This window comes from Dermochelys coriacea, chromosome 11 (assembly GCF_009764565.3).
Source record: "Dermochelys coriacea isolate rDerCor1 chromosome 11, rDerCor1.pri.v4, whole genome shotgun sequence".
Lineage (NCBI taxonomy): Eukaryota > Metazoa > Chordata > Testudines > Dermochelyidae > Dermochelys > Dermochelys coriacea.
The window spans coordinates 79,691,360-79,716,056 of record NC_050078.2 but is presented as its reverse complement, the minus strand read 5'-3'; the positions used below and the strand labels follow the sequence as shown (position 1 = coordinate 79,716,056).

Genomic DNA, 24,697 nt, shown 5'->3' with positions numbered 1-24,697 from the left:
GGGGTTAGCACAGAGGAACCCACAAGCCAAAACAAACAAAAAGATCCCTAATCCCAATTTCTAACATTCCCTAATCTACTTACATGTCTGGGGTTCCAATGAGTCGTGTCTAGGTCTGATGCTGATGATTTTCCATACCTGGCCCGAGCTTTACAGCACACCTTGCTGTTCTGTCTCTCAGCCCAGAGAACAAAAGACCCCCTCACCCAGCAGATTTCCCCAATTTGAAAGGGTTCAGCCTCCCTATTGGTTCCCCCGGTCAGGTGCCATCCCACTGTAAGTTTACCTTTGCATAGCATTGAGACCTTTTAACCCTTTACAGGGAAAGCAAGTAGAGAACAGCTACTAAGAAGGATTTTATAGCTAACTGACTGGGCTGGCATACATAAAGGTTACCTCCTTTCCCCCTGTATTCATGACAGCCTCTTACATCATTTTCTTGACGGATAAATACCGTGAAAGCGGCGTGTTAGCTGTAGTGAGTTTCTCAGGACTGTCAGGTTTCAGAGTAGCAGCCGTGTTAGTCTGTATCCGCCAAAAAAAAAAAAAAAAACCACCAGGGATACTTGTGACACCTTAGAGACTAACAAATTTATTAGAGTGTAAGCTTTTGTGGGCTACAGCTCACTTCATCGGATGCATTCAATGCTGTAGCCCACAAAAGCTTATGCTTTAATAAATTTGTTAGTCTCTAAGGTGCCACAAGTACCCCTGTTTTTTTTTTCAGGACTGTCAGCAGTTGCTGACTCAGAGTAGCGAATCCTTCGCCAGAGGGCACCAATGGATTTCTGTGTCACAGCTGGTTTTACAGATTCAGAGATGATGATGATTATCACAACTATAGCACCAGGGACCCCTAGTCATGTGCCAGATGCTGTACAAACACAGAACAAAAAGAAAGTCCCTGCCCCAGGGGCTTTACAGTCAGTGGTGGATTAACACACAGGCCTATGGGCCCTGGCCAATTTGGGACCCTCACAGGAGTGCCAGAATCTGTGTAGAGGGGAGGGTGGGGGGGCTCTAGTGCCAGAACAGTGTAACTCCTGCTCCCCATCTTCCCCCAGACAGCTTGCCACTGCTCCTGCTCTTCTCCCTGGGGCTCTGCCCCTTGGCCCGGCTGGAAGCTGTAGCCAGGCCATGGTGAGGTCTGCCTGGGGAGCCCGGGCCACTGTGAGTAGCCCTGGACCCTCCACCTGCCCTGGGAGCGGGGCTGGGGTGCCTGAGAGCAGCTCCTGGCCCATGTCCCTGCCCCCCAGGGCAGGTGGTGGGGCTGCTCATAGTGGCTCGGGCTCCCTGGGTGGCTCTTAGCATGGCCCGGCTCTGGCTTCCAGCTTCACCAGGGGGGAGGGCCTCAGTGGGAACAGGAGGAGCAGGGGCCAGGGCCCCATGACAATGAAGTGCTAAGGCTCACCTCAGCCCCCTCTCCGGGAAGAAGCTGGCAGCTAGAAGGGGCTGCGCTTCACAGCATGGGATCATCTTCCCCACCATGAAACATAGCCCCTGCCACTGCTACTCCATGCCTGCCCGAGGCTACTAAGCCCATGTTAAAAAGGAGGTGGACATGGCCCACCCACTTTTAAAAGTAGGGGGCCATAACCCCACTGGGTCCCCCAGTTCTGGTGCCCCTGGGCATGGGGGATTCAAATGTTCTTTGTGCCCAGGGCCCCAGTAAATCTTAATAGGCCTCTGCTTAGACAACAGATGGCTACAGACAGGCATGGGAGTATGAATAAACAATGAGACAATGATGGGGTGTCATCTCAGCACACTAGCAGTCTACCCATTGCCAGGTTCTGTGATCATCTAGTCCAGGGGTTCTCAAACTGGGGGTCGAGACCCCTCAGGGGGTGGAAAAGTTATTACATGGGGGGGTCGCAAGCTGTCAGCCTCCACCCCAAAGCCCACTGTGCCTCCAACGTTTATAATGGTGTTAAATATATTAAAAAGTGTTTTTAACGTATGGGGGGGTCGCACTCAGAGGCTTTGCTATGTGAAAGGGGGTCACCAGGACAAAAGTCTGAGAACCCCTGATCTAGTCTGATTCCCGTGTATCACAGGCCACAGGATTTCCCTGACTTAATTCCTGTTGGAACTAGAGCATATCCTTTGCGGGGGGAAGCCATCCAATCTTGATTTCCAGTGATACAGAATCCACCCCCCACCCTTGGTAAATTGTGCCAATGGTTAATAATCCCTGCTGTTAAAAATGTGGGTTCATTCTAGTCTGAATTTGTCTACTTCAACTTCCAGCCATTCCGTCTTGTTCGGTGAATGAGATGCACAGAAATCTGCAGCTATGCAGCTAGTGCAGGGTGGATGGTTACATATCAATATGTTGTCTGGTCTGGATGGTGAGGAACTCTGACCTAAATTGGTTAGAGTGACTGCAATGATGGAGTAGGTCTCCAGCCCATACACAGAGGTGGAAGGGACAAAAAGAAACACAAGTTCTGTCCACGGATCATAATTCTATGCCAGTGACAGACATTGCAAGAATTTCTGCCTGCAAACAGTAAGGAACCACACTGGGCACATCACATGGATCTCCCCCCCTGTTATACTGCAAATTCCTGTTCACAACTACATGCTCACCCCGCAAACAGTAAAACACAGAACACCTAACCTGGGATATATTCCAACCTGCAATATTTGCTCATGTTGATACGACTGTAATTACGGTTTGATCCTTCTATACAAAACAGAAAGGTTGACTGGGTCCAGGAAGTCAATGGGGTTACACTTGCATGCCATTCAGTGCCGTACTGCTTAATACCTGGCAGGACGAAGCCCAAAGTGAATAACTGAACCTAACTTTAATACACTTTTTGAAGTTACCTATAGAGTTGGGGTGCATTTTTTGTCTGAAACTTTTTTTCTAAGCAAAAATGCAGATTCAAAAAAAAAAATTCATGTCAGTTACACTCAACTGTTCATCTACAAAATACCCCCAAAAGACAAGATGTTGTTTTGACATTTTTGAAACATTTTGATTTTTCAAGTTGAAATGACTTTCCTTTTTGAATTGCCTCCAATTTTATTCTTAAAAGGGAAAAATTTAAAGAAAAACATTCAAAATTAAAATGAGTTTTTACTTTTTGGTTCATCAGAATTTCTGTAAATCATTTTCAGATTGACCCAAAATGATTTTTTTTTTCCAGAACTGATGGCAAACTGAAAAATCTGTCACTTGCACAGGTCTAATTATATGTGTTAACTTTAATGTTCTCAACTTCATTGACTTTAAGTTTAAAAAATTGTGGGGGGTTTTGGTGAATTTGATAAGCCCAATACCAGTTCTCTTCCTATGTGTATTAATTAAACCAATACTTTAATGGAGGAATGAAAGGAGCTACAGCTCCCCTTCTTATACTCTCCTTGAAGGTGGAACCTGGGTTTGGCTGATGGATACAGAAATAGAATCATAGAATCATAGAATCATAGAATATCAGGGTTGGAAGGGACCCCAGAAGGTCATCTAGTCCAACCCCCTGCTCAAAGCAGGACCAAGTCCCAGTTAAATCATCCCAGCTAGGGCTTTGTCAAGCCTGACCTTAAAAACCTCTAAGGAAGGAGATTCTACCACCTCCCTAGGTAACGCATTCCAGTGTTTCACCACCCTCTTAGTGAAAAAGTTTTTCCTAATATCCAATCTAAACCTCCCCCATTGCAACTGAGACCATTACTCCTCGTTCTGTCATCTGCTACCACTGAGAACAGTCTAGAGCCATCCTCATTGAAACCCCCTTTCAGGTAGTTGAAAGCAGCTATCAAATCCCCCCTCATTCTTCTCTTCTGCAGACTAAACAATCCCAGCTCCCTCAGCCTCTCCTCATAAGTCATGAGCTCTAGACCCCTAATCATTTTCGTTGCCCTTCGTTGTACTCTTTCCAATTTATCCACATCCTTCCTGTAGTGTGGGGCCCAAAACTGGACACAGTACTCCAGATGAGGCCTCACCAGTGTCGAATAGAGGGGAACGATCACGTCCCTCGATCTGCTCGCTATGCCCCTACTTATACAACCCAAAATGCCATTGGCCTTCTTGGCAACAAGGGCACACTGCTGACTCATATCCAGCTTCTCGTCCACTGTCACCCCTAGGTCCTTTTCCGCAGAACTGCTGCCGAGCCATTCGGTCCCTAGTCTGTAGCGGTGCATTGGATTCTTCCATCCTAAGTGCAGGACCCTGCATTTATCCTTATTGAACCTCATTAGATTTCTTTTGGCCCAATCCTCCAATTTGTCTAGGTCCTTCTGTATCCTATCCCTCCCCTCCAGCGTATCTACCACTCCTCCCAGTTTAGTATCATCCGCAAATTTGCTGAGAGTGCAATCCACACCATCCTCCAGATCATTTATGAAGATATTGAACAAAACGGGCCCCAGGACCGACCCCTGGGGCACTCCACTTGACACCGGCTGCCAACTAGACATGGAGCCATTGATCACTACCCGTTGAGCCCGACAATCTAGCCAGCTTTCTACCCACCTTATAGTGCATTCATCCAGCCCATACTTCCTTAACTTGCTGACAAGAATGCTGTGGGAGACCGTGTCAAAAGCTTTGCTAAAGTCAAGAAACAATACATCCACTGCTTTCCCTTCATCCACAGAACCAGTAATCTCATCATAAAAGGCGATTAGATTAGTCAGGCATGACCTTCCCTTGGTGAATCCATGCTGACTGTTCCTGATCACTTTCCTCTCCTCTAAGTGCTTCAGGATTGATTCTTTGAGGACCTGCTCCCTGATTTTTACAGGGACTGAGGTGAGGCTGACCGGCCTGTAGTTCCCAGGATCCTCCTTCTTCCCTTTTTTAAAGATGGGCACTACATTAGCCTTTTTCCAGTCATCCGGGACTTCCCCCCGTTCGCCACGAGTTTTCAAAGATAATGGCCAAGGGCTCTGCAATCACAGCCGCCAATTCCTTCAGCACTCTCGGATGCAATTCGTCCGGCCCCATGGACTTGTGCACGTCCAGCTTTTCTAAATAGTCCCTAACCACCTCTATCTCTACAGAGGGCTGGCCATCTCTTCCCCATTTTGTGTTGCCCTGCACAGCAGTCTGGGAGCTGACCTTGTTAGTGAAAACAGAGGCAAAAAAAGCATTGAGTACATTAGCTTTTTCCACATCCTCTGTCACTAGCTTGCCTCCCTCATTCAGTAAGGGGCCCACACTTTCCTTGGCTTTCTTCTTGTTGCCAACATACCTGAAGAAACCCTTCTTGTTACTCTTGACATCTCTTGCTAGCTGCAGCTCCAGGTGCGATTTGGCCCTCCTGATATCTTTCCTACATGCCCGAGCAATATTTTTATACTCTTCCCTGGTCATATGTCCAAGCTTCCACTTCTTGTAAGCTTCTTTTTTATGTTTAAGATCCGCTAGGATTTCACCATTAAGCCAAGCTGGTCGCCTGCCATATTTACTATTCTTTCGACTCATCGGGATGGTTTGTCCCTGTAACCTCAACAGGGATTCCTTGAAATACAGCCAGCTCTCCTGGACTCCCTTCCCTTTCATGTTAGTCCCCCAGGGGATCCTGGCCATCTGTTCCCTGAGGGAGTCAGGGAATAGCTCCTATTCCATTCATTTCTTTGCTGTCTTTAATATTTTTTTAAATGAATATGTGTGTGTTATGTGTTTCACATTCTTACAATCACCATTGCACTCTGATCATTCATTTGTGCACGGTCTAAGTTTAGCTAATACTTCAGTTAGTGTTGATTTTTTTCTCCACATGCAGGGATTATTTTTAAAGTATATTGAGAAATAGACAAATACATTTCCTCCCCTTCACTTCTGCTTTGTGACACTTTCATATTCCCCTCCCTCACTCTTTCTTCTAGATGGTTTCCACATTAGAAATATGGGATCCTCACTTCCCATTGTTTGATGCACTTTCTTCGCTCCCTACTCTGTCAAAATTATGTAGCTGAAACAATGTTTAAAATAGGATTCTTGTATTTTTTGTTGCTCAGACAAGAGTATTTACACCCTTCTCTCATAAATCTTGCTGGGATGTATTTTTCTGAGATACAAGTATTTTATTTTCCAAACTGGGGTTTTGTTTTTCAGATCCTTTTTTTCCAAGGGTGTCTCCCTGGATGGTGGCTCTGTACGTGTTCCTGGTTATTTCCTTTGTTTTGATAGGCGTTGCTGCTTTTCTCTTCAAGTTAAGAGGTAAAGGCCTAAAGAGGCGAATTCAATGTGATAAGAGGGAAAAAAAAGGTTTCCTTTTTCGAAAAGATACTTGGTAAATGGACAGAACAGAAATGACTAGGACAGAACAGCATAGAAAGGATTTAAGAGGAGATGGGCACTGAAAGTGCAGCAACTGAGGAAAGGAGAAGGGAAAACAATAATGATACAGGGCCAGGCTCCGCTGAATAGGGATGTGATTACACACACACACGATTAAGCATACGCTGAAGGGTTCTGCAGAATCAGGGCTATAACCATGGTGCAGCATTATGCTTTTAATGTGAATATGTGGTTATCCTGATAAACACAGTCTGAGCAGTTATGCATCACACTAGCTGTGCATGGAAATTGGTTAGTCAATTGTGCCACTAATTTATTTGAGGTCTGGCCCTAATAATGACATGTTATCCAAATAGCAGCCTTCGTTTGTTAGCCCAAATCGTCCTCCTTCCCCTCCAAAGAGAGCCTCTAGTACCATTTGTTCACCTTTCCATACCCCTCTCCCAGTTCCTGGCTGGCTCTAATAAGACCTGATGCTTCACCATTTACTTAACATAGAACCCTGCATGGATCCGTGATCCTGGTGATTTACAGAATTCAGGACAGATTGTAACTCTGTAATTTGCTCTGACAAAGGCTGCTGCCCCAGGAACAGACTGGAGAACAAATTGTCAACCCCGTAATTCCTCCCAGTCTCCCTCTTGCTCTGCTGAGGCACTAAGGCCTGGATCCACAAATAGACTGAAGTATTAAAATGCTGAGCATCACAATGACTAATGTTCTGGCACCCAGAAAATCACTTGCACAGCACTGTGATCCACAAACCCCGAGTTAAGAGAAAAGGAGTACTTGTGGCACCTTAGAGACTAACAAATTTATTAGAGCATAAGCTTTCGTGAGCTATAGCTCTCTTCATCGGATGCAGTGAGCTGTAGCTCATGAAAGCTTATGCTCTAATAAATTTGTTAGTCTCTAAGGTGCCACAAGTACTCCTTTTCTTTTTGTGAATACAGACTAACACGGCTGCTACTCTGAAACCTGTCATTATGCAAAACCCCGAGTTAGGCTCCCTAGTCAATGACTGGGGGGAGAGAGGCACCTAAGAATGGGAGCCACAAAAGCCAGAACGCCAGGCAGGGAGCCACCTAAACTAGCCAATGGCAGATGCCAAGGAGAGGGGTATGGTCTGAGTCCTGCCCCATCTCTGAGTTTGGCACCTCAATTTGGGCTGGAGAGAGGTGTCTCTTATGAACCCCTCTCCTGCACTGAGCCATTTCTTGCAAATACAATGGCAGAGCAGACCCAATGCCACACAAAATGGCCAGGGGGATGAGGGGCTTTCAAGCGCATAAATCTCATTGTGAATTTGGGCCTGAGTGATCACTGAACACCACACTAACGGGGTTGCCAGTTCTCACAATTTTAGTGCAAGTCTCTCGCTCATTTCCCCCACTCAAAGCTGCAGCAATTGGAAAAAATTTGTTTGTGAGAGAATCTCAACTTTCTTTAAAAAAAAAATGTCTGATACCAACAGTTATGGTTGAGGAGAAAAGGTCAAAGCCATAGCATGATAAAAATGTAAGACTGGAAGGGACTTTGAGACGTCACCTACTTCATCCCCACACTCTGTGGTAGGACTAAATAAGAGCATCCCTGATGTGTTTGTCTAACCGGTTTTTAAAAACCTCCAATGATGGGGGTTCTGCAGCCTCCCAGATTAACATGGTTACTAGCAGCTCAAATCCCAGTAAACAAATAAGAACACAACATTTATTTAAATCTCACTTTTTAATCCAATCCCATGAGTAGAGGCCTGAGTCAGGCTATTTGAAAACTTGGCATTGGTAATGCTGATACACCTGGTGTGTGATGTGTTATACACAAGAGCTATTTGATGATTAAATACCTACTTTTGTGAAAAAAATCTTAATAGAAAACAAAATATTTGAAGAAGTATTCATTGAACTTTCTACAACAACAATATTGTGTGGGGGCGGATACCAAGTATGAGATAGTTCATGACAAAAGACAACTTGAGAAAGTTATAAGTCATTATAAGTAGGGTTTGTGTATAGATACACTTTTCAACCCTGATTTCTGCATCAGTAAACTGGTGTAATGCAAAGATACGAAGGGGAAACTGAACCCTTTTTGAGTTGAAGAGGTGTTAAACAGATGGAGAACTGCTGACAAGATGCAGTTATTATGAAAGAAACACTAAGGGTCAGATATTTGAAAGTATTTAGGTGCCTGAATCTCATGAAAATCAATGGGAGTTTGGCATCTAAATATCTTTAAATATCTGGCTCTAAATGCACGTCATGTTGTCCAGATATTAATTTGTTTTCATTCTTTGAGGCTCGCACATCTTTCTCAAGAATGATTTATGTAGCATTCTTGATGTTCAAGGTTTCTTCATGATTTACACCTGATTGGATTTGCCTTGACGATGAAAGTGAATGCAAAATGTGTGTAAAATGTTATTATTCTATTATCATAGCTTCTTTATGCCATTTTACAGCCACAGTGGAATCATTAAGAATGTTTAATAGCATAAATATAGAATGAAACTATATCATGAAGCTGTGAAGACTTTTATTTAGATATGTATTTACTGAAACTGAAGAGCCTACGTAATCTATACTAACTTACACTGGTTTATTTTGTTTTAGGAAACCTTCATGCAAAAATTGGTAAGTTATTCCCTCTTCTTCACTACATCATACCTGTGTGTGTCTGATCGTGTTTTAGTTTGATTGTTTAATATAATTTATTTTAAATAATGTTTGAGACTCCAGGCAGACATAATTTCATGGCCTAAAGCGAATGGAAATGTTGCCCTACATTTTCAAATGGATACCTTAGTTTTTGGGTGCCAAACTTGAAATTCCCTGGACTGGCTTGATTTGCAGAGGGGGTACACTTTCTGAAAATGTAGCCCCATAACCCTACCAAATCCTTATCACCACAATCCCAATGCCACAAGTTAGAGATGGGACAGAGCAAATAAGGATTGATGAACCACACATAGGCTGTCTAGACTTCACACCACTTGAAGTGACATGTGGTGTGTGTGTGTGTGTGTAGCTACATATAATAAGCCATGTCTATACTTACCAGGGATCGACGCTGCTGCAATTGATGCAGCGGGGGTCGATTTAACAGGTGAAGACCCACTAAATGTACCGCAGATTTGTTCTCTGGTTGACTTCAGTACTCCACTGGAACGAGAAGATTAATGTAAGTCAATTGGAGACCGCCTCCTGTCGACACAGGGCGGTGCAGACACGGCAGTAAGTCAACCTAAGCTACATTGACTCCAGCTATGTTATTCACGTAGCTGGAGTAGTGTAATTTAGGTCAATTTACCGTGGTAGTGTAGACAAGGCCATAGTGAAAAATAGGCAGTGTGCACACTGCAATGTGGTATGAGTCAGTGCAACACTCTGGCATGGGGGAGGCAGTGAGGAAAGGCTCCGGAAACAGGGTGGCAGCAGGACACTACATTGCTAAAAACAGCTGTGTAGGTGGAGGAAGAATAGTTTGGGTGCACAGAGCTGTGTAGAGTGCATAGCCATCAGGTTCAGGCATGTCCGTACTCTATGCACTTAAGCAGTGACTCACCATCTACACAGCTATTTGTCCTCATGCGAAGGGGGCATGCAGTGTTTGTACTCTGCATGCTGCTGTAGGGAGTGAGTGTACAATGTAGATGTACCCATAGTAGCCTGAAGTTAGGCACCTAAATCCATAGAGAGAGGAATGCCTCAATGTTCACCCATCACTCAGACAGACTCCCGTTGAGCTTTGTGCTCAGCATCTCTGGCAGTCAGGACATATTTAAATACCTTATGCCCCTGTCCTGCAAACTCTTATGCATGCACTTATGCATGTGCATAAACATTTGCTGGATCAGTGTTGACAGAGTGAGATTTTCTAAGATGCCTAAGTGAGCATTTTCACTAGGAAAACAAGATGCTAACATTGGTACTTACATATGTTAGCTAAACAGAGGTAAAATCCCTGATGAAAACAAAGCAGGTTGTATTTTTAACAGGAATTAGCCGGTCATGGTCAAATTATTGAAACAGAACATTGATTGACATGAACTGGAATAAAGTTGTTTTTCAGTTTGTGGAAGTTCAGGGGATTTTTTGACTTTTTGTTTGATTTGAGCTGGAAAGAAAAGTCAACCTCTTGAAAATACTTTTTTTTTTTTTAAAATTATTCATAGTTTTCATGATAAGAATACAGTGGGCGGGAGGTGGGGGGTAGCCAGTTGCATTTGAACAATAACTGACATACAGTTTGCTCAAATATATTTGGGAGTGGTTTCACAAAACATGATCGGCTGAACAAGTCCGTAGTTCTTGAGATGTTTCGAGAGGCAAGAAAACTGTTTCCCATCCAGTTCTACAGTTGTGTATAGGTCAGCCCTCAAGCACATGAGTAACTTCACTCCCACATACATTTTCAGGATTGGCCATACATATAAAGCACATTGACAAATAATCATAGGGAAAGTCTAACTATAATAAGTTACTACTAATAAAGAGATACAGTAATTGAGCTTGGAAGGATAAGGTTCTAATTGGTAGTGTTGGTAAATGTTGATTTTGGTAAATGTTGATTTTGCCATACATTTACAAACTGAACAAAGAAGATTTCCATAGATAATAGAAATTTACAGGTAGGCAAAGTAATAAAAGTGCTGCTTGAGAATTTAGGGTTTGATTTAAGGATCTTTACTTTGTATATTTGGACATGCAAGGCTGAGAATTTGGGTTTTAATGGTTATAAAGATTTACCTTTCTCAATCTCATGTCTAGTGTCCTCAAATTATTGTCTGACACCACCACCACCACCCCAATTTCCCTCAACTGTAGGAATTCAGATAGATAAATATAAAAAGCTTAAAATAAACATTATCCATCAAGATTTTAAAAAATGGAATTCTGCCAAGCATAATAGCTATGTAAATTATTAGAATGCTTAGAATAAACCTGTCCTTTCACTCGGTATGCACTCAAACAGAAACTCATTGTTGTGATATTTCTTTTTTATTCTGCTTTATCTATCTTCTTTCCTTAGGGAAGATCCAGGCTGAAAAATGTAAGTTACATTCTTCTTACTATAATCTTCTGTGCACATTTGTATCCTTTTGATTTGTTTTAATCTACTCACCAAGGGCTAGGTCCTAAAGAGACTTAAATATTGCAATTCCTAACTCCAGACAGTGAGAGAGAGCCCCCACCTCACTATATCCATATGCTCACACCATGTCATGAAGAAACCCTGTCCTTTTTCCAATTGGGTGGGTGCTGCCATCCCAGTGCAGGTGAAAGAGGGCTTCTCTGGGGCTGCAGGAGGTATAAATTCTCTCCAGTTCTTCTGGTCAGCAGTCCCCTCCCCTTCAACCTGCTTCAGCCACTTGGAGCTCAGTGGTTAAAGCAGCCACCTGGGCTGTGGGAGAGCTTCCTTCCAAATCCCTGTTCTGCCTGATTAGGAGCGGGGACTTGAACTTGGGTCTCCCACACCCTAGGTGAGTGCCCTAGCAACTGGGTATTCTGGGACAGATGCAGAGACACTCACTTTCTCTCACTCTTCTTGATCTGGTTGCTTTTTTTTGTGTAATGTGTGGTCTGGGCATGCCTACTGGGTCAGGTCCCACAGGCTAGACAGGGGAATGCCTAGCCAGAGTACCTCCTCAAGCACCTTTGTGCCACCAGGACTTAGGCAGTTTTGTGCATGCCCAAAGGCAGAAGCTTGGGTGCCTAAGGGATTTAGACACCTATAGGGTTGGGGAGAAGGCAACTGGCAGTGCATTCTCTGTGAGAGCTCTGAAACTTGCTCCCCTCCTTGGTCTGCAATAGTCTGTGTCCCACTGCCTGATTATGGGACACAGGAAGAGCTCCATCACCCAGACAAATCAGACTTCTGTGATACGTGATTATTAAAACCAGAAATCACATATATTAGGCTCTTCCAGATCTTACCCCAAAATCACACTGATAGCCAATCCTTTAGTAAGTAAAAACTAAAGGTTTATTAATAGTTTTGAAAAGGAAGAGAGTTGAGATTAAAATGAATCAGATACATTACAGCTGGTTTCAGAGTCTGTAGGTCGGGATAATAGCAGTGATGTTAAATCTGCTAGTTTGAAATAAATCTCTGGTTCATCCCAAATACTGGGGTCCTCAGTCCATTGTTCAAAGCTCTTCTTTGTTAGAAATTGTAGTCCAGAAATGTGGAACAGGAAAGAGGCAAAGAAATTATATCACCGTCTCCACTTTTATACCCTCAGCCTGTATACCTGGAAAGTTACTGGCACAAACATGGAGTCAGGGATCACATGTCTTCTGTGCCCCGCTGAGTCACTGGGCCTCCATTGTCCATATGCTCTCTGCAATATCCTCTGGAGATGCCCACTGGAAGAGTTCATTCTCCTTAATGACCCATCAACCACGGCTGGCTGGTCTTGATGTAAATCTGTCATGTGGGTGCCTCCACCCTGATGGAATCCTCTGCCTGATGTCTAGAGTATAGTTACAGGACAGTATTCTCCTGGGACCAGCTGGGGCCCTCATCAGTATCCCCTAGCTGGTAATCAGACCCAGGCATTTGATACTGCTCAGTGGGTCTGATGATTCCCAGGACTGCCTACTGGGTTTCTCCCAGGAATAGGGCTGTCTGGTCCCAGGCCCCTCTGGCCCTTAAAGGGTCAGTCTGGCCTGTTACAAAGAGGATGTGTCCCCAGGATGATGGGGATGGAAAGAGCTTTTTGTAGCTGCTGGCTGTCCATGTTGGCTTCCTTTCCTGTTGAATGTTCTTTTTCATTGCTTCAAGGATGTCAGGTTTTTATATTAGTTAAAATTAGAGCTTCTGTATTGATGTCTTTATCCAACAATAAGTAAATAGAAGTACAAAGCTAAGTTTATTAATCTTTATGGGAAGGAGAGCAGATTGGATAAAGATTCAGTTACAGAATCAAATGAATATTAAATGATGATATAATCTGATTCAAAAAAGCACTGATATTCTTTAAAGTTAAGTGCATGTGCATTCCCATTGACTTCGATGTGCCTAGACCGAAGCATGTGTCTAAATGCTTTTCTGAATTGACACCATTGATACTACAGGCCTGTGACACAAAAGACAAAAAACCTAATCCTGTCCTACTTTTATTTTCAAAAGCACCCATTGCTTTGCTCTGATTGAATGGGAGTTTCACCACTGACTAACTTCAGCAGGAGCAGAGCTAGGGCAACCCTACTCATAATCTTTATAGTAAAGACAGAAGAACAGCTAAAGATTCAGGTACAGAGCCAAATAAATATTAAAGGCTTAAGTCATGTTAGCCAACTATTAGCATTGTAGGAGCTGATCCTGCAGTCTCTGCACACTGTATACTGCTAGTGAAGCCAACAGGAGTTTAGGGTATGTGAAAAAGAAGATTTGGTGTGAATCCTACAGGTAATTCAGAACTGTAAATGTCTGAAAGTATTCATTTGTTTGATAGCTAATCATAGTGAATCCACAAGCATGAATGAAAACTCAGCCTAGTTGCCACCTACCACCCCACACTGGAACCCAGATGGGGTATCAAACAACTACAACCCATACTGAAGAGGGACCCCATCCTAAATCTTTCCTAAACCCCGCTTCTGGCCTTCAGACAACCTCCCCAATCTCTCCAAGCTCATCATCAGAACAAAGCTCCACACAGACCAGGACACACCAAGTCAAAGCAGCACCAGACCCTACCAGAGCAGGTGCAAAACCTGCAGCCATATCTCCAGTGCTACAGTGATCAACCCCCCCACAACACTTTCAAGATCTATGAATCCTACACAGACCTATCACAACAACTTGTGCACTAAATGCCCCAACATCTATGTCTATGTCTACACTACAACTTATACTGGCAACATACACTACACGGACATAAGCGCTGGTGTGGACAGTCAGGGCTATGTCAGCGAGAGAGCTTGTCCTGCTGACATAGCTTCTGCTGCTCGTGGGGACTGGTGGAGTTAAGCTGAAGGGAGAGGTCTTTCCCATCATCTTACAACAACTACATTAGAGAGCTTACAGCGGCATAAGTGCAGCTGCGCTGCTGTGAACTCTAGTGTAGCTGTGCCCTTTGTGGGGGAAGCCAGACAATCACTACACTCTTAGGCTTTGTCTACACTGCCAACTGAACAACAAAACTTTTGTTGTTCACAGGTGCTTAAAAAAGCCCCCCACCCCCACCCCGAAAGACGCTTATTAGGGGGTGGAAGTATTTTGTCGGAAAAAGTGCCTACCAAAAGCATTCACACTGCCAGACTGCCATGGCCATGTCGCTAAAAGCTGTGTAGTGTAGACAAGCCCTCAGATGAACTCTCAGGAAACTAACACAAAAACACCCATCACCTGTGGGTAACACTTTTCACAAAACAATCACTCTATATCTGACCTCTCAGTCCTTATCCTCAAAGCAAACCTGCACACCACTTTCAAAAGATTTTCATAGCTCTGCTAGATACTAAAAATCATGGACTGAACAGAAACACTGGATTTGGGCTTATTACAACACTCAGTAACTCACTAACCCTTTCTTTTTGTCCTATGACTGCAGGTGTTAATGGGACACTACCTTGAATGGTCCCTTACAATATATGCTAACTAATCTGTTCAACCTTGCCTTTAGCTATGAGCTCAGATTACCTTTCCTAGATCTGAAGAAGAGGTCTGTGTGGCTCAAAATCTTGTCTCTCTCACCAACAGAGGTGGTTCTAATAAAAGATATTACCTCACCCACCTTGTATCATGAATCCAAATGTAATTCATTCATAGATTTAAGGCTGGATGGGACCATCAGATCATCTAGTCTGACCTCCTGCATGACACAAACCAGAGTATTTCACCCAGTTACCCCGGTATTGAGGCCAATACTCTGTGTTCAGCAGATCTCTCAGAAAGACATCCCGTCTTGGTCTGAAGACATCAAGAGATGGAGAATCCATCACTTCCCTTGGTAGCTTGTTGCAGTGGTGGGAGTTCTAATTTGAGTAATGGTTTTCTTGAAACTGTAAATCAGAATAAAATGGAAAACTCCTTAATATCTCCATTCAGTGAAAAAAATCTTAAATAATGTATTTATCCATTTGTTTTATTTTAGGGAAACTTCTTGAAAATATCAGTAAGTTTCATTCCCCTCTTCCAATATCACCTTGTATGTGAAGTTGTGCACAGTTAAGTTTTTAATTTAAGGGACAAGGTCAACTGAAAAATCACAGGTAGCATCAATAATTTATTAACAATAATCCCCACGCTATGTTATGGGAAGTCATAATGCAACCAGGATTTTAAAATACTTTTAAGGACTGACTTTCACTTATTCCTATATAGCTCATACTCCCAATGAAACTGAAGGAAGTAGTGGCAAAAAGTCCTGTGGCACCTTATAGACTAACAGACGTACTGGAGCATGAGCTTTCGTGGGTGAATACACACTTCCCATGAAAGCTCATGCTCCAGTATGTCTGTTAGTCTATAAGGTGCCACAGGACTCCTTGCCGCTTTTACAGATCCAGACTAACATGGTTACCCCTCTGAAGCTTGAAGGGAGTAGGAGGTTCCCAAAGAATGAAGGTTTACAAAAGACTAGTAAGCAGTAATAATACCTAACTCTTCTGTAAAGAAACTTCACCAGTAGATCTCAAAGCACTTTAGAGATCATGATCATGAAACTGAGGCACAGAAGGGGCAACTAACATGCCCAGGTCTCCCAGCGGGCAGTGGCAGAACCATGATTAGAACTCGTGTCACCTGAGTTCCAGTGCTATGTCTGCTGGCCCACACTACCTCCCTAGTAATAATTAGTGATCAGGCCTAAACATATTGCACCATTCCAAACTGTCAACCTTTGAAAGTAATGCTCCAGTCCTTCAGACACTTGTGTTCATGAGAAATTTTTCTTACATGCCTAAGTGTTTTCAGGCCCAGGAAACCATAATGCACTTTTTACCTGCAAGGCTTTGTCTACATCAGAAGCACTTTACTGGTATAGGAATATAGGAATACTATAATATAATATAGTATATTATAGTGGGAAAGTGCGGATGGAGCTTGTGCCAGCAAAGCTGTGCTTTGCATGATATAGTAAAGACACCACCACAAGCGAAACAAGCGATATTGGTAATAGCACTGTTTTGCCATTATAACTGGATCTCACAGCACAGCCATGTCAGTTAGGGATCACACCTCCCCACAAGGGCAATGGGTATAATAGGCCAGGCGAGGCTAAAGCCTTCCCAAACAGGATACAGGGCACCCGCCTTTGGAGCTGCCCTGCTGGCTTGCTGCCTTTGGAGCATTGCCCCTGAAAGGGCACTGGCTCATGGCCCTGCCCACACTCCACCCTGAGACCCCACTCCTGCATTCTGCATTCCCCCATGACCCCACTACCCACACTGCTCCTCTTCCTGCCCTGCCTCTTGCCCCATGGCCCCTCCACCCACCACTCATGCTTCTCCACCCCTTTCTCCAGTGGCCCCCTCACCTGCCTTTTGTGACTCTTCACTACTTCCCCCACATTCCCCACCTGCCTCTCACGCTTCACTGTCCCTTCTCTGGCACCCCCCCACCCCTGCCTCTTGCACATTTCTGGCTCTTCTCCCACATCCCCACACTTCTCCACCCCTTTCTCCATGCTCCCCTACCTGCTTCTTGTGCTTCTCCACCCCTGTTCCCCGATTCCCCCACACCACCCTCTTGCGACTCTTCACCCCTAGAGAGGCAGAGAGGCACTGGTGACAGGATGGGGGCCCTTGGGTGAAGGGGGCAGAGCAGCACGGGTGGCAGGACCCCTCGGGTGGAGAGGTGTGGGTGGTGGGACCCCTGGGAGAGGGGGCTGAGCAGGAGCAGGGCCTGGGGTGGAGTGGGGGTGGAGTATAGGCAGGGCCTCAGGGGAAGGAGGCTGAGCAGGGCTGGACTCAGGGGGGGCAGGGGTCGTGGCCACAGTCCAGGTGTTGGTGGTCCCTCCCATTTCTAGGGAGCTTCCAGCTCTCAGGCTTAGCCTCCCCAAATGTGGGAGTCACTTACCACCCATGCCTCCCCACATAGGTGGCAACTCCATGGGTGCTCCGGGGCTGGAGCACCCATGGAAAAAAATAGTGGATGCTCAGCTCCCCCCCCCCCCCACTTGCCTCCCACTTGCTGCAATCAGCTGTTCAGCGGTGTGCACAGGGGCTGTGGGGAGGGAGTGGAGCAGGGACAGGAAGAGGCAGGGGGAGGGGGAAGAAGAGGGTGGGAAGAGATGTGGCAGGGGTGGAGCGGGGTGGGACGAGGCAGGGCAGAAGTGGGGATTTTTGGGGCTGGAGCATGGGGCACAGCAGGGGTCGAGCAACCCAGGGAACTTGGGAACTTGGCGCCTGTGTCTCCCCACACTCCTGGCTGACATAGCTATGCCAACAGGTGTCTGTGCTGTAGATCTGCTCTTACTGTTCTACAAAGAAAATATGACTAGAGGCCCTGATCCTGCAGACACCTATCTTCACTGCTGTGCATTGTGCCCTGGAAATCAACAGTAATTCCGGTGCCCAGGCTACAGAGACTTATGCACATACTGAACTTTCTTCTCAAGGAGTTGTCCTGTTGAAGTCAGTGGCGCTCCACAGAGTTACAGTAAACTGCCCATTTGGGATTGGGGTCAAAGTAGATTAATTAGAGTGCTTATAATGAAAGCTGACCTTGAGATCCATATCCTTGAGAAACAAAGCTCTTGATAGGCTTTCATTTACTTATCTAGTTCTTTCCCTTTTTTTTCAAGGTGAACTCCAAGAAGAAATTAGTAAGTTATAACCTCCTCTAATGCAATGGTTTGTATGGAGTTGCATCCTAGGCTGTGTCTACACTGGCAATTGAACGACAAAACTTTTGTTGTTCGGAGGTGTTAACCCCCTTCCCTCCCAAACGACAAACGTTTTGCCATGACAAGTGCCACTGTGAACAGAACATTGTTGGCAGAAGCACTCTCCTGCCAACAAAGTGAACGCTGCTCATTGGGGGTGGGAGTATTTTGTCGGCAAAAGAGCCAACAAACAGCGGCTACGCTGCCCATCTTTTAGTGACAGGGCTTTGCCAACAGTCGTGTCGCTAAAAGCTGCATAGTGTAGACAAAGCCCTCATAAGTACTGTAGGCTTCATTCACCGGTAGGGAAATAACATGACACCCCAGGCTTTGTGAATAAATGTAAAGTCTGGGATTTTCAAAAGATCCTAAGGCAGTTAGGCACCCACTTTCCACTGAATGTCAATGAAACTTGGGTCCCTTACACACTTAACCTGCTTGGAAAATCCAAGCCCAAATCAACTCTTTGGAACAGTATCTGTCTTTATTCTGTGTTTGTACAGCACCTACCACAATGGGGTCTTGACCCAGGGCTGGAGCTCCTCTGAACTACCCAATGCAAATAATAAATAACTAATAGAAGTGCTGGCTCCTATTTTCAGCTGTGGCCAGAGGAGGACATAAAAAAACAGTTATGGCTCCCTGACTCTGGAACCAGTCCTACAGACCCAGCACAGACATAATCTGTGTCACTCTGGTCATTTTCCAGCCCCAGTACACCTTCTTCCCCAGAGGCTGCTGAGGGGGTGGTTCAGAAGTTGAGTACACCAGCTCTGGGCCTGCTAGGGCCTCCATCACACCAGGGAACCCTTCAGCTTGGGGACATCCAATTGCTTTTTAGTCTAGATGTCAAAAGGGCCCACAAAGTAGCAGAAAATCCAGTCCCCTGCCTCAGCCACATCATTATTAATTATTGTTATAAAAATGCTAGAATCTGTTGCCCAAGTTGTAATCTTCGGCATAAGGTGTACAGCTTGGCTGGGGTGTTTTTTTGTTTTGTTTTTTTGAGGGGGGATTGTAAATTCACTTAAATATGTTTTTCAGGGTACTGAAACTATTTGCAAATTTGGGTTGAATTCACTGAATAATTTCAACTGAAAACACTTAAGAATTTAGAAATGGTAAAATGGTTTGCTTCAAAAATGTGAATTCAGATCAATATTTCATTTAGAAAGTGTCAATTTGAATCAATGTTTTGTTTCAAAATAGCAATTCAAATTGGTATTCAAAACATTTTGTTCAACCAAACTGTTTTGTTTTTTTCATTTCTCATTTTGTGAAGGAAAAAACAAATTGAAACAACAAAAGTATGGGGGGGAGGCAATGTTCAGTTTGGCCACCGAACAGAAAAATCAACAATTCACTGAGCTACACAGCTGCTGACAGCTCTGATTCTATTAACCAGAAAAGTAGAAAACAAGCCATATCCTCAAATTTTTATTAAAGTATTAGTGATTTTAAGGCCTAGTTTTTCATTCCTTCTATATGCAGAACTCCCAGAATAGTTAATAGGAGTTTGGGATGCACAAAAAAATGGAAAAAAAAATCAGTAACAAGTGAGTAGACAAAAACATGTTGCACCCATCAAAACAGTAATACTTTTAAAATAATTTTAAGAGCCCAACCCCACGCAGGATTACACATATGAATAATGCTCTTCCTGTGCATAAAGATTTGCAAAATTGGGCACAACTAACACATGTCTGACAAAGAAAAGGAGTACTTGTGGCACCTTAGAGACTAAAATTTATTAGAGCATAAGCTTTCGTGAGCTACAGCTCACTTCATCGGATGCATTTGGTGGAAAAAACAGAGGAGAGATTTATATACACACACACAGAGAACATGAAACAATGGGTTTATCATACACACTGTAAGGAGAGTGATCACTTAAGATAAGCCATCACCAACAGCGGGGGGGGGGGGGGGGGGAAAAGGAGGAAAACCTTTCATGGTGACAAGCAAGGTAGGCTAATTCCAGCAGTTAACAAGAATATCAGAGGAACAGTGGGGAGTGGGGTGGGAGGGAGAGAGAAATAACATGGGGAAATAGTTTTACTTTGTGTAATGACTCATCCATTCCCAGTCTCTATTCAAGCCTAAGTTAATTGTATCCAGTTTGCAAATTAATTCCAATTCAGCAGTCTCTCGTTGGAGTCTGTTTTTTGAAGCTTTTTTGTTGAAGTATAGCCACTCTTAGGTCTGTGATCGAGTGACCAGAGAGATTGAAGTGTTCTCCAACTGGTTTTTGAATGTTATAATTCTTGACGTCTGATTTGTGTCCATTCATTCTTTTACGTAGAGACTGTCCAGTTTGGCCAATGTACATGGCAGAGGGGCATTGCTGGCACATGATGGCATATATCACATTGGTAGATGCGCAGGTGAACGAGCCTCTGATAGTGTGGCTGATGTGATTAGGCCCTATGATGGTATCCCCTGAATAGATATGTGGACAGAGTTGGCAACGGGCTTTGTTGCAAGGATAGGTTCCTGGGTTAGTGGTTCTGTTGTGTGGTGTGTGGTTGCTGGTGAGTATTTGCTTCAGATTGGGGGGCTGTCTGTAAGCAAGGACTGGCCTGTCTCCCAAGATCTGTGAGAGTGATGGGTCGTCCTTCAGGATAGCTTGTAGATCCTTGAGGATGCGTTGGAGAGGTTTTAGTTGGGGGCTGAAGGTGATGGCTAGTGGCGTTCTGTTGTTTTCTTTGTTGGGCCTGTCCTGTAGTAGGTGACTTCTGGGTACTCTTCTGGCTCTGTCAATCTGTTTCTTCACTTCAGCAGGTGGGTATTGTAGTTGTAGGAATGCATGATAGAGATCTTGTAGGTGTTTGTCTCTGTCTGAGGGGTTGGAGCAAATGCGGTTATATCGTAGCGCTTGGCTGTAGACAATAGATCGAGTGGTATGATCTGGATGAAAGCTAGAGGCATGTAGGTAGGAATAGCGGTCAGTAGGTTTCCGATATAGGGTGGTGTTTATGTGACCATCGCTTATTAGCACCGTAGTGTCCAGGAAGTGGATCTCTTGTGTGGACTGGTCCAGGCTGAGGTTGATGGTGGGATGGAAATTGTTGAAATCCTGGTGGAATTCCTCAAGAGCTTCTTTTCCATGGGTCCAGATGATGAAGATGTCATCAATGTAGCGCAAGTAGATTTGTTAGTCTCTAAGGTGCCACAAGTACTCCTTTTCTTTTTGCGAATACAGCACTAACACGGCTGCTACTCTGAAACATGTCTGACATGTAACCTTAGGGTGCATACTGGGAGACATATACAGTAATAATAAGAAGAATAATTTTGTGCTTATAATGAAAACTGTCTTTTATATATGTAGGCACCTGGACAGGAGCACGGCATTATATTTATTTTTATCTGTTTTGCTTTTTCTTCTTTCCTTAGGGAGATTGCAGGCAGAAATTGGTAAGTTAGCTTTTTCCTCATATTCCCTTTTGTAAATAGTCATCTCATATTAAGACTTTTATCTCTATTCTCCAGCACAATCCCCCTTCCTCCCCAAGGTTCACTATGCACTAAGGTCACCAAAAGGCAATGGGAGAAACATGAAAAGGAACAGAAATAAAGGTTTCCAATAGAAACTCATGCTGTTTTATTGTTCGCTGTAGCATCCAAGTGATTATAGGCCAAGGCCCCAGTTCAATGTAGCACCTAAGCAAGTGTTTAACTTTAATCTTGAAACACATGCTTAAGTACTTCCTGAATTGTGGCCATAACATAATAGAGTTGTGGCAGACAAGGGACAGTCTAAACTTATTAGGGTGGCATTATCAAAAACACCCAGGACTGGCCTAAATTTGCTCTTACTGAAGTCAATGGTGAAACTCCCACTAACTTCAGTGGGAACAGAGCTAGGAAAATACTACCCTTAATCTTTATAGTAAAAGCAACAGCACTAATAAAGACCAAGAGAATTGTAGAAATGCAGAACTGGAAGGGACCTCAAGAGGTCTTCTGGTCCTGCCACTTCCTCCCATCCTGCCTTGGTACATGTGGGTGAAGCATACCTAGACCATCCCTGAAGGTACCTGTCTGATCTGTTCTTAAAAACCTCCAGTGATAGAGATTTCACAACCTCCCTAGCTAGAGAAGCAAATAAATATTGAAGGTTCAAGTCATATCAACAAACTATTCGCATTTTAGGATTTGATCCTGCAGTCTTTGCACTCTCGATTGCTAGTGAAGCCAACAGGAGATTAGGGTCTGTGAAGCAGAATTGGCCTGAATCCTACAAATAATTCAGAGCTGTAAACCTTTGAAAGGATTGATCTGTATGTGTAATGAATCCAGAAGCGTAAAGCAACATGAAAGAAAAATGTTAGTACTGATGACCTTGATACTGGGAATTAATGTAAAAATGAAAAAAAAAATCCTTGAAATTTTTATTCACTGAAAGTTCCTAAATAAAATTTAAATGAAAATATAAATTGATATAATTTGTATTTGTTTTTGTTTTATTTTAGGGAAACACCTTGAAAATATCAGTAAGTTCTATTTTTCTTCTAATGAAATATCTAACATGAAGTTTTAGGCAGTAAAGAAAAATCCCGTGTAATAATAATTGAACCCAGATATTGCAAAGACATAAGCCAATATGTAACTTTATGCAATTCAGTGGGACTACTACACGTGAATAAGTGTTTGCAGGATCAGGCCTAAATCTGGATGCACTCAGATAAAATATTACAAGCTTCTAATTATTTATGTGGATTTCTTTCTCTCTTTTTAGGTGAACTCCATGAAGAAATTAGTAAGTTATATTTCCTCCAGTTGAAACTTTTTTGTAGAGTGTTACTTTCCATTATAACATAATTTTATTTTTCTACCCTCAAAGTTCCTGCAGTTTAGATTAGACATACAGTGAATGATCTGATGTAAAAAGGCAATGGGAGAAAATGTTTAAGTGACTAGAAGTCAGGGTACTGACTCAGCCCTGGTCTACACTGGGCGGGGGGGGCGGAAGCAATCTAAGTTACGCAACATCAGCTATGTGAATAACGGAGCTGAAGTCGACGTACTTAGACCTACTCACCGTGGCGTCTTCACGGCGGTGAGTCGACGGCTGCCGCTCCCCCATCAACTTTGCCCGCACCTCTCACGGCGCTGGAGTACAGGAGTCGAGGGGAGAGTGCTCGGGGGTCGATTTATCGCGTCTAGACTAGACGCGATAAATTGATGCCTGCTGGATCGATCGCTGCCCGCCGATCCAGCGGGTAGTGTAGACGGACCCTCAGAATGCTGACTGAGAGCTGCAGCTGCAGAAGATGGAGAGGAATCAGTTATGGCTCCCTGGCCAGTTCTACACAGACCCCAGCCTTACTGTAAGGTAGCCCAGAGGGGTGGGATTTTTTTAGCAATTTTATTTTTTGGGGGGGGGGGGAAGGAAATTCATAGATACTAAGGTCAGAAGGGACCACTCTGATCATCTAGTCCGACCTCCTGCACAGCGCAGGCCACAGAATGTCACCCACCACTCCTATGAAAAACCTCACCCATGTCTGAGCTATTGAAGTCCTCAAATCATGGTTCAAAACTTCAAGGAGCAGAGAAGCCTCCCTCCAGTCAACCATGCCCCATGCTACAGAGGAAGGCAAAAAACCTCCAGGGCCTCTCCAATCTGCCCTGGAGGAAAACTCCCTCCCGACCCCAAACATGGCAAACAGCCAAACCCTGAGCACATGGGCAAGATTCACCAGCCAGATACCCAGGAAAGAATTTTCTATAGTAAATCAGATCCCATCCATCTAATATCCCATCTCAGGGGATTTGGCCTATTTACCCTGAATATTTAAAGATCATTACTTACCAAAATCCCATTATCCCATCATACCATCTCCTCCATAAACTTATCGAGTAGAATCTTAAAACCAGATAGATCTTTTGCCCCCACTGCTTCCTTTGGAAGGTTATTCCAAAACTTCACTCCTCTGATGGTTAGAAACCTTCGTCTGATTTCAAGTCTAAACTTCCTGGTGGCCAGTTTATACCCATTTGTTCTTGTGTCCACATTGGTGCTGAGCTTAAATAATTCCTCTCCCTCTCCTATATTTATCCCTCTGATATATTTGTAGAGAGCAATCATATCTCCCCTCAACCTTCTTTTAGTTAGGCTAAACAAGCCAAGCTCCTTAAGTCTCCTTTCATAAGACAAGTTTTCCATTCCTCGGATCATCCTAGTAGCCCTTCTCTGTACCTGCTCCAGCTTGAATTCATCCTTTTTAAACATGGGAGACCAGAACTGCACACAGTATTCTAGGTGAGGTCTCACCAGTGCCTTGTATAACGGTACTAACACCTCCTTATCCCTACTGGAAATGCCTCTCCTGATGCATCCCAAAACCGCATTAGCTTTTTCACAGCCATATCACATTGGCAGCTCATAGTCATCCTATGATCAACCAATACTCCAAGGTCCTTCTCCTCTTCCGTTACTTCTAATTGATGCGTCCCCAACTTATAACTAAAATTCTTGTTATTAATCCCTAAATGCATAACCTTACACTTCTCACTATTAAATTTCATCCTATTACTATTACTCCAGTTTACAAGGTCATCCAGATCCTCCTGTATAATATCCCGATCCTTCT

The 24,697-nt window shown here is 43.9% G+C and overlaps 1 protein-coding gene across 7 annotated transcripts in view; it reads left to right on the top strand.

The window, feature by feature from the left end:
- The window catches only part of LOC119863710 (butyrophilin subfamily 2 member A2-like), a 57,039-nt gene that overhangs the window by 18,461 nt on the left and 13,881 nt on the right, over nucleotides 1-24,697 (top strand). For 4 of the 7 annotated variants that reach the window (XM_043505847.1, XM_043505843.1, XM_043505846.1 and 1 more), the window contains 8 exons: nucleotides 6,077-6,181; nucleotides 8,875-8,895; nucleotides 11,294-11,314; nucleotides 15,366-15,386; nucleotides 18,018-18,038; nucleotides 21,495-21,515; nucleotides 22,574-22,594; nucleotides 22,840-22,860. In XM_043505847.1, the coding sequence (XP_043361782.1) occupies nucleotides 6,077-6,181; nucleotides 8,875-8,895; nucleotides 11,294-11,314; nucleotides 15,366-15,386; nucleotides 18,018-18,038; nucleotides 21,495-21,515; nucleotides 22,574-22,594; nucleotides 22,840-22,860 (252 nt within the window). Of the gene's footprint in view, nucleotides 1-6,076; nucleotides 6,182-8,874; nucleotides 8,896-11,293; nucleotides 11,315-12,506; nucleotides 13,698-15,365; nucleotides 15,387-18,017; nucleotides 18,039-21,494; nucleotides 21,516-22,573; nucleotides 22,595-22,839; nucleotides 22,861-24,697 lie in introns of those variants that run through there. The other 3 variants (XM_043505845.1, XM_043505844.1, XM_043505848.1) reach the window with 3 other exon arrangements.